At 47.4% G+C, this 8,987-nt stretch overlaps 3 protein-coding genes and 1 long non-coding RNA gene across 4 annotated transcripts; 1 reads left to right on the top strand and 3 right to left on the bottom strand.

Annotated features, from left to right (window-relative positions):
* Positions 1-682: 682 nt before the first annotated feature.
* Positions 683-3,523, bottom strand: LOC122621839 (sodium channel protein Nach). The gene is made up of 9 exons (XM_043799828.1): positions 3,264-3,523; positions 2,829-3,032; positions 2,455-2,772; positions 2,285-2,398; positions 2,070-2,196; positions 1,811-2,015; positions 1,563-1,734; positions 974-1,158; positions 683-909 (listed from the first exon to the last, which is right to left on the bottom strand). Exons 1-9 carry the CDS (start codon positions 3,521-3,523, stop codon positions 683-685), a joined length of 1,812 nt encoding a protein of 603 aa, XP_043655763.1.
* Positions 3,524-5,464: 1,941 nt separating this feature from the next.
* On the bottom strand, positions 5,465-6,697 carry LOC122620228 (carbonic anhydrase 2). Its single transcript, XM_043797600.1, has 5 exons — positions 6,555-6,697; positions 6,347-6,498; positions 6,200-6,290; positions 5,727-6,140; positions 5,465-5,671 (listed from the first exon to the last, which is right to left on the bottom strand). The coding sequence occupies exons 1-5, from the start codon at positions 6,613-6,615 to the stop codon at positions 5,481-5,483; spliced, it is 909 nt and encodes a 302-aa protein (XP_043653535.1). The 5' UTR covers positions 6,616-6,697; the 3' UTR covers positions 5,465-5,480.
* On the top strand, positions 6,665-7,327 carry LOC122620231. Its single transcript, XR_006326118.1, has 3 exons — positions 6,665-6,756; positions 6,953-7,113; positions 7,194-7,327. It is a non-coding gene; the product is annotated as an uncharacterized LOC122620231 (long non-coding RNA).
* A 20-nt stretch (positions 7,328-7,347) lies between these two features.
* LOC122620230 (carbonic anhydrase 6-like) lies at positions 7,348-8,903 on the bottom strand. The gene is made up of 5 exons (XM_043797603.1): positions 8,673-8,903; positions 8,436-8,533; positions 8,282-8,372; positions 7,947-8,209; positions 7,348-7,886 (listed from the first exon to the last, which is right to left on the bottom strand). The coding sequence occupies exons 1-5, from the start codon at positions 8,737-8,739 to the stop codon at positions 7,554-7,556; spliced, it is 852 nt and encodes a 283-aa protein (XP_043653538.1). The 5' UTR covers positions 8,740-8,903; the 3' UTR covers positions 7,348-7,553.
* Between the last annotated feature and the right edge of the window lie 84 nt (positions 8,904-8,987).

The following is an 8,987-nucleotide window of genomic DNA, read 5'->3' as shown; positions in this document are numbered from 1 at the left end:
CAATAAATTACTCCCGCAGATAAAAGTAATTCGAGAAGAATAATTGAAATTGTAATTGTAATTGTCGCAAACGATGGAGTCGCCTTCCCAGATCTTATACTCAATTTTGCACCATTGATTTCGGGCAGCTGCGACCGAAGTTTGTTTGCTTCTGGGTGTTCCCTTTTTTCTGCCAACTCTGCATACGACGAAATAAAAGATAATGCTGATGGTGAGTGCTGCACAGAGAGAAATTGTAGTTTACATTTATTCATTACTTTAGTTGATTCACTTAAAGCTTGCAGTAACTTGGCCTTTGGACAGAAATCCAATTATCTTTCTACTTTAGGCAAGAATATGGCATACTTTTAGACACCCTTTTCTTTCTCTGGGTCTGAACTCCGGAATCTGTGGCCCATAACTGGTCGAGTGACCCCTGCCCCAGTCGGGCAACTGGCCAGCCGGGAAATGTGGCAAGTGGCCGGCGCTAATGTCACCGTCTGGGCCTTTTTGGCAGCCAGCAAACCTCGCCAATTGGCAATCGTACGTGAGTTCTGTCTGTTTATTTTTATGCGACAATGGCAATGCAAAGTAAGTGCACTCGAGTTGCTTGGAAGGTACACATATAGCACATAGTATGTAGAGTCCGAAGGATGTGCATAAAAATCAGTGGGCTTTAAAGTTAACGATGCATCTCGCTCAATTACGGCAGTATAAACAACTTCATCGGCCGCTCCGCCTCCGCCCCCGATTCCGCTTCCGTTTCCGGTTCCGCTACCTGCGTCCGGATTTGGACGTGGATGTGGGCGAGCTCGGCCCGCAGTTCCGCGCGGCATGCCTGCCATAATTGTTTGGCTAGAAAAAACAGGAGCTCGCAGATGCCAATCAGCGAGAAGCCGGCTATAATGCCGCAGATGTTGCCAATTGTACCTGGCACGGGAACACACATAAATGTTGGCTGTGATATGCAAAACGACCCAACTCCCATACTCACTGAAGGTCTCGTACCAGGCGCTCTTAATAATCTGGCGAAAGTATTGAATGTGCGTTTCGGCAAAGTAAATACGCACCACGGCCAGCTCGGCGGGGGAGGATGAGCCGTGGACTGGGCCCCTTCCGGATCCGGAACCCAATGCTGGGCCGTAACTGTTATTGGCACGCGGTCCGGGATTGCTTCGCCTGCAATATGAAAATCTTTTACGACGGCAAGGAGTCAGGGCGGCCTGTCAGTGCTGGCGCAATATTAAGGACTCATGTGGTTATCTGTAGAACTCTCGAAATAAATGGTATTTTCAGGAAATGGATATCTACGCGAATTCTTGAGCCATACATAAGAAGCTATTCTTTCTTTGCAAACTAGGTTTCTACAAGCAAGTTACTTATTTTTCAAGTTCAACTTTAAAGTGACATGCCAAACGGGCAGCACTGCGGCTCACGAATGGAGGATGAACAGGAGTGCGGACCACCGACTGGCTCCATATGGAAATTGAAAAGAAAGCCCGGCATGGCAAATGAGTCGCAGGCACAACGGAGTCGCAATTTGCAGCGCAGCGAACGGAAGCCGCTTTGGCCGGTGGACTTACGCAGCACCCTTGACCTGGCTGGGAGTGGGCAGGCCCAGTGTCATGGCGCCCCGGACACTGTAGCGCGTCTCCGTGCAGGAGGCCAGGCAGAGGGGGCAGTAGAGGGCGTCCTGCAGCTCGTGCTCCAGCCCCGTCACGTTCTCGCGACTGGTGATGACGTTCAACCACTTGACTGGACCGGGGGAAGTAAGAAGAGATATTTATTCAATGAATTCGCGATTCGCGATTAACTGGCGATTAAAACCCACACTCGTAGCGCTTGAGGCAAGCCAGGTGCTGCAGAGTGCAGTAGATCCGCTTCTCGCTGCCATCGATGTACCTGTGGGGCAGGCTGAAGGGAACGCACTCGCACAGGCTGACCACACTCTGGGCCCTGCAGGCGGAGATGCACTTGCTGAAGGTGTAGTGGCGGGCGAAGATCCACGGCATCTCGTTCTCGAACAGGCACTTGCGCTGGATTCAAGGAGCATGGGGATTAAGTATGAGAGGAGTAAATAAATTAATTACCACCGACGGACTCATACTGCGCGCTTCGGGCAGGGTCTCAAAGATCTTGGCCCTCACCGGCAGCAAGGTGTTAAAGCCGGTCTCGGCCACGCGCTCTGCCACTCCGCCGGAAAAGGGATCCGGATAGCTGTGCGGCTCGTAGATGGAGATCTAAGAACTCCAAGTAAGTAAGTAAGTGAGAGGGAGGCATAACTTAAGAATTACCCACCACAAACCCGTTGTGGCCATTGATCTTGTAGAAGTTGTCACTGGGGTCCGTCTTCAGCGTCAGCACCAATCCCATGTCGGGTCCGAAGTAGCGCTGCCTGAAGTCCCTTTTGTTTACATATCTGCAAGGATGATTGGTTACTATATGATGGTCCCTCGAGCCGGAAGGGGTACTCACTTGCCATCGTAGTTGAAGGTGCAGCAGAAGCCATGACTGGTCAGCGTCGTCTCGAACTTATCCATGCAGTCGAACAGACGTCCTGCAATCCGGCAGCTCACAAACATATCACTGCAGTTCGGAGTGAGGGCACTCATGCGCTTCCTGGTATTGAAGAAGAGGTCCTTTTCGCCCGTATCGAATCTGTCCAGGAAGCTCTGGAAGCGCAGAGCGTTGTCTATGTCCATCAGATCCGAGGGATCGTAGTACATGTACATGAAGGCCTTCAGTTGGTCGTAGAAATAGCTGGCGTTGCGCAGCTTGGGATCTTTGCCACTTCTGTAATTCGAAATAACTTAAATCATTTGTGGTTATAGGTTCTGATCTGCACCCACAGATTGTGGGCATATTGCCAGGCGGCACGTTGGGAGATGCGGTTCAGACTGCACACAGATATGGCCGGGAACTCCACCTTCCAAATGGGGTACATCGGATGGTACATGGTGGTCACCAGGGCCTCCTGCTCGTTGGTGTAGCTGCCCCAGAGGAATGCAATTAGCACGCTCAACGCGGTTATGTGGAAAACGAACCAAAAGAAACTTTGGGGCACACAAAAAATATGTTTAATTTAGTTCATATGAAGCCAAAGTATTAGAAATATCAAAGATGTTAGAGATATTATTGTTTATATCATGAGAAATGTGCGTAATATCAAACTAAAATCAATACTCTTTTGCCAGTGTGGCTGGCGGATTCGGGTAATGGCTAATGCTAATTGAAAAAGGCCATCGACCAGCCGGATGTGGATGTGGCTGTGGCTGACCACCTACCGCTCCTGAATCCGCCGACCCGACTCCACTAATTTGCTGTAACAATGGAAGGACAGGTTCTGCAGCAAATCCTTTAAAGCAGCGGCAAATGACAATTTTCGCGCATCCTCCGCGGAAGTTCCAGGTAAGTGGTAACTGGCATCCAGTGTGGGGATGGGTGGGTAACGTGCCACCCTGCCGGGATTGGGTATCCACCAGGCAGCTCGACCCAGCGCCAAGCGAAAGGGCTTCTGATCCAAGGACTCCATTGCAACTGGCATTGTGCTTGCGAGTGCGGGGCGATTTTAATGAAAATTTCGCAGTCATGTCGTGCGTGTTGTTGTAATTAGGCCTGGTGCTCCAACTTATTGCCAACAAATTAACTGCGACATGGCACGTGGTGTTCGCTGGGGGAAAAAACGAGGAAGGACCTCATTCTCCGGCAGCCTGCTCTCGATTCGTCTTGGCAATTCCCCTTAATTGTCAACAATTTAAAACGAAATTAGTTAAATGCGCGTTAAATGTCAGCCAGCGGAAACATCATCATCATCAGCAACAGCCGTAGCAAGTTCGTCCTTGTTGCTTGCCCCCAAAAAAAGTCGTGTTTCCTCCTCCTTCGGATTATGAGCTGCGTGGGCAAACGGAGGACAATTTCCGGTGGTGGCCATAGAAATACTGATTCCTGCGAAATTCCCATGATTAAGTAGAGACAAATTGCAGGAAATATTTAATTAGAGGTTAGTCTGTGGTGAGACTGACCTCTAGTCCTCTTAGAAAACGGATCTAAATGGATATTTTAAAGGTGCTGTACTTGATGGTAAAACCTGTGGCTTGAATATTAGCTGAAAGGCGAAGAGTACCTGTCCATCCGCGAGTAAAGCCTGCATGGAAGTGCGATTGTTGGAACATATTGACACGAACGGAAATGGCACATTTTCGCCTGGAAAAGAAGGGGGGCTTTCGGGGGGAGGGGCGACAAAGGATTGTGCGACAAATTGCTCCCCAGGTGAGTGTGGGACCAAATTAATCTGCAAATAAGCAGGCGACGCGGGGAAGGGGAGGGAAAGGGGGAAGGCAGTCGGCCAAGATAAACGCACAAAGCGCAGAAAATCTGGAAAACGTGGTCGTGGAGCTGAGGTGGTGAGTGGGTTATTCTTCTCTCTTTTTGAGCCAGCAAACGGAAACGGAAATGAAAAATGCGAAAAATGCAATGCGCAGCGAGTCGCGAAAAACGACAGTCAAAAGCGAGAAAGAGGGTGCAGTGAAAACGGCAAATGCAAATTGTCTATGGTGCGTATGTGGATGTGGGAGTTGGGATGTGGGAGTTGGGATGTGTGCGTGTCTGGTGCACACTGCGTATGAGTAACATCGATGCTGACTTGTCCTTTATCTCGGCCTCACCTTCTCCCTCCCCGCATCCCTGCGTCCCCTCCTCGCCTCCAATTCTCGCCGATTCCGGTGCCAATAGTTGCCATATCTCTTCGAGGGAAAATACGTGTATATATGGCGCAGTAAATCTGTCATATCCAGACAAAAGCTCAAGCCAAGCGAGTTCCTCCCACTCCATCCACTTCCGCACCGGATGTTTCGTTTCGAGCAGGGACTTCCTTCACAAAAAGGACCCCTGCTAAATTGATTCTCAATATTTGCGTTAGATTTCCTCTCCGAATATTTACGTACAATTATAAGAATCGTGTGTGTCTTACTGATTGAATAATTAAATATGTAACTTTTACAATCCAACTTTACGATTCTCCGTGTTTACTAAAGTATTTCTACTCATAAATATTCATATTTTTGGCAAATCAAGATCATTTAAGCACGATTACTGGAAAGTCATAAAAATAGTAACTACAATCTACAAAAATGTTTTGGTGAGATATGCATTTTTGCCAAATAAAAACCAAGAACATGAATTTATAGCATATTTTTAGGCGGAAGACTCTCTGCTGTTAGCTGAATGCTAAGAAACACTTCATTACTCACACAAAAAATTGTTTTTTTATTGGAGGAAATGAAAAGTTATGTGATATTTTCCTGACCTGGGTCAACAAGCTTTTAGCAAGCAATGAATTATTGCCAAAACAAACCCAGCACGTGTAACTTGTTTTTGAGTAAACTTAGTGAGATCCCTTGGCAAGATACGAATTTGTTAATTAAATGTCGTAATTCCCACAAGGGTGATGTATAGGAAATGTAATAAATCAAAACTAAATGTGTTATTTACTTGAATTCTGTTTATTGAATGGTTCGGTAATAGACATCTCGGTTATTGGTGTCCTGAATGCTGCGGTAGTTATCGATGAGTGGTTTCTGCCTTGAATCCCTGAGGTTCCAGAGTTTTGCGATCTGACGACGCGGATAGTCCAGAACGTCGGGAAAAACGGTCCACGTGACCGATTCGGCACAATCCGGCGTGGTCAGAGATCCTGGCAAATCTTCAATGAGTACCAAGGAGCTACATGCGGTTGCCCACCAACTTACCATTGTACGTGAAAAACTCCCCAGTCACAATATTGCCCAGCAACTGGCCCACGGTCAGTCTGCCGGTTATCGTGGCATTGGAGCCATATTGCACGATTCTCGGCAGCTGGTTGAAGATCTTGTTGAGGCCGTAGTGCTGCGAGGTCTGCCGATCCACCGCCCGGAACATGACCCCCAGAACGGCCAGGCCATCGGGATGCATGGTGGCCTCGCCCATCGTGTCGTATATGGTGTTCTTGTGAACGATGTGCATCTCCACGTCGAAGCGCTGGAAGTTGATGGCGTGCTCCGATCCCTTGGTGTCCCGCGATCCCCAGTGGAAGTGCACGCTCTGCGCCTCGAAGTTGCCGGGCAGCAGGCTGCCGTTGATGGAGGCCCGCTGGCCACCTCGAGTTTGTGGTATCACCATGTTTGCTATCCAAATATATATATATATAGTTATATATACATGTGAGTAATAAAAAGCTTCGCACCTGTGTGTCCATTGTTGGTGATCACCAAGGGGGTTTGCAATGGCTGATCGTAATAGTTGAAACGCAGGCGCGGAATGGCCACAATTTTGGACTATTTGGATAGAAAGTTAGTAAGCCTTCTAACCCTCTTATTTCCTTAGAACTTACATCTTCGTAGATCAAATCTATGGGCGACTGGCTCTCCCCACTCTGGCACGTTCCCGTCCAGTCATCGCCCTGCTCATCGTAGTTGTACTCGCCTGCCGACTGCTCATCCGCCCGATCCTGCCTTATGGCAGTGAGATAGGCCTCGGGTATCTCTGCATATATACATATCAGCAGTTATATTGCCAATACTATGGACTGGCAAACTCACCTATGTAGGCCAAAGTGCAGCCGCAAAGGGCTAGAAACCAGCAATAGCCGATGGAAGACATTGTAAAGCCAGGAACTTTCCTTGTGAGCACTTTCAGATCCGCTCGCCCTGGGGACTCCAGTCAGACTGTGAGCTTCTCGGGCCCAAACAGGAGCATTTATAGCAGCAAACCCGGGGGAAAACGGCCATAACTTCTAAATGGGTGTGCATAAGAGGCTGATAAGCGCAATCAGCCTAGCCAGCCTATGGGCGCAATTTACATCCAAATTGCAAATGGCTTTACAGCGCTGCGCTTTGCCAAACCAGCTTCATAATTGACTTTGACTGTGGCCAAGACACCGAGCTCGTAACTAATAAATCCTCTTCCCTCTCCCGCATTCCCTCTACATCGTGGATAGATCGAAGAATCCCTGAATTGCTCTGAATCAGAATTAAATGGTGCAGCAGGCGGAGCGCCTTCACATCGCTTGAGTCATTGCAATGGGTGTTTTCCAAATCAAGTGAATCACTGGACCATTTCTCAACGCCCACGAAATGAGCTAACGACTCACGGCTTGAGGTAGGTTCGATTCCATAAATTGTAAAAATCTTATCGCTTAAATGCTAAAACGAATTATTCCTCTAATATACTACTATTAGTGGGAATCCCTAATCCATCAGGCAATTGCTAAATTACCCGTCTGGATGGCAGGCAAACTCATTAGGCGCTTATCTGATAGTTCAACCAAGACATTGCCCCTACTGATCTAATTTCCCAGACTGCCTCTCATTTTGACTCTACTACTACAAGTACTTGAGATTAAAATATAGATTTTTGGTTGTTTAATAAAGGTGTGCTTCTATCACAACTCGATAGCTCGAAGACTAACAGCTGTTGTAACAACTTGAGCACAACTCAAATACCATCTGGATCGACTTCCAGCGCAGAAACCTTCGTCTCAGTTCTTTAGCCCACTCTTTCATCATCAGATCCATAGTTTTGGGATGTCAGTAACATGTTCACCTATAGTACACAGTTCGGTTGTTCAGCGCTTGGACAGTGCGAAAATTGTTGATCAGCTTGTTGTGCGAATGGTCCAGCAGTTTCCACAACCTGCCAAAGGCTTCAATGTAGACACGTTCAACTGTGCTGAACACAGTCCAGATGACAGACTCGTGGCATCCGGGCGTGGTCAGTGAGCCATCGTAGGAGTAGAAGTGCTCGAGATCCGGATTCCCCATCAAGTCGTTCAAGCTATAGACACCAGGAATAGTCGTGTTCGAATTGTGGTACGGAATCCGTGCGGATGCATCTATAAACTTCCTTAGGCCACTGGTGTCGGGTTTGTTTTTCTGCCAATAGAGATTTTACGAAACATGATTTCTTAAGCCATCATTTCTATAGTTAATTACCCTTTCAATGGCCAAGAAAATCGCCACAACAGCAATACCACCTTTGTGTTCCACTGCCTCCACAATATCATTGTACTTGGAGCTATAACAAACAATATGTACTTCGGCGTCATATCGAAACTTATTCAGCGAATGCTCGGCTCCGGGGGAATTCTTGGATCCCCAATGAATGTGCATGCCAACGGCATAGTAGCGACCCCTCAAACGGCCCCCGGCTATGAAGGGTTTCCATCCCTTGATCGTCGTGGGTATGTCCATGTTAACTACCCCAAACCAATATCAACCAATTAGTTGCGATCTGTTTCAAACTACAAAAAGGAGTATACAAAGCCTACTTGTGTGTCCATTGTTCTTAAGCCACAGGGGGCGCCTCAGCTCAAGCGTATTGTGTCCGAACCAGACCTTCGGCATTGGCTTCTTAACTGCCTACCGGTAAGTACTACCAATATGATATTTCTCACGTTTGAATTGCGTTGGCTTACTGCTTACTTTGCTTTTATCCAGCGCAATCGGTGATTGCAGTTTTCCGGTGGCGCAGAGGTCTCCCCAGTCCTTTCCATTCGACAGGTAGTCCCAATCTCCGGAACCTGAAAGTTTCAGGTGAAAGAAGTAACATGACATCTCTTTCCACTCATTGAGTGGTTCAAATGTTTGCAAATAGTGCTAAATTGATTTGAAATGCATATATTCCACATATGCAAAAATATACGTCTAGCTTCTAATTACCATTGGTCATTTCAAAAAACGCGAGCGGAAGCAGCAGTAACAGCTTGTGAAAAGCACTCGCCTGCATGGTTGCGGATTTCAGTTGTGATTCTTACAATTGCAATATGTAATATTATAATTGAAATTGATTCCGGATAACTCGTGTGTCTTATGGCGGCTCTGATTTCACTTAGTTTTTCCGAGGTGAATGGGCGGGAGATATGATAACTTGAATGCTGCTCCGACTGCGAACTTCGCACAACTGGAACGGATCATAATGCGACGGTTCACTTTTAGTTCAGGTGAGGATGGCGTTAATGTTAACTACATATACTA

The sequence above is a fragment of the Drosophila teissieri genome, chromosome 3R (genome assembly GCF_016746235.2).
Source record: "Drosophila teissieri strain GT53w chromosome 3R, Prin_Dtei_1.1, whole genome shotgun sequence".
NCBI classification, from domain to species: Eukaryota; Metazoa; Arthropoda; class Insecta; order Diptera; family Drosophilidae; genus Drosophila; species Drosophila teissieri.
This window is presented reverse-complemented; position numbering and strand designations above follow the sequence as displayed.

Bases quoted from the DNA above. Each gene is read 5' to 3' on its own strand.
- LOC122621839 (XM_043799828.1), bottom strand. From the start codon at position 3,523: ATGCCAGTTGCAATGGAGTCCTTGGATCAGAAGCCCTTTCGCTTGGCG. The intron at 1,159-1,562 runs GTAAGTCCACCG...TTCATATTGCAG, and splicing joins AGCCAGGTCAAGGGTGCTGC to GCGAAGCAATCCCGGACCGC. The intron at 910-973 runs GTGAGTATGGGA...TTCCCGTGCCAG, and splicing joins CGCCTGGTACGAGACCTTCA to GTACAATTGGCAACATCTGC.
- LOC122620228 (XM_043797600.1), bottom strand. From the start codon at position 6,615: ATGTCTTCCATCGGCTATTGCTGGTTTCTAGCCCTTTGCGGCTGCACT. The intron at 6,499-6,554 runs GTGAGTTTGCCA...GTATATATGCAG, and splicing joins CTGCACTTTGGCCTACATAG to AGATACCCGAGGCCTATCTC. The intron at 5,672-5,726 runs GTAAGTTGGTGG...AAGATTTGCCAG, and splicing joins GGAGTTTTTCACGTACAATG to GATCTCTGACCACGCCGGAT.
- LOC122620230 (XM_043797603.1), bottom strand. From the start codon at position 8,739: ATGCAGGCGAGTGCTTTTCACAAGCTGTTACTGCTGCTTCCGCTCGCG. The intron at 8,373-8,435 runs GTAAGCAGTAAG...ACTTACCGGTAG, and splicing joins TTGCGCTGGATAAAAGCAAA to GCAGTTAAGAAGCCAATGCC. The intron at 7,887-7,946 runs GTAATTAACTAT...CTCTATTGGCAG, and splicing joins TTTTCTTGGCCATTGAAAGG to AAAAACAAACCCGACACCAG.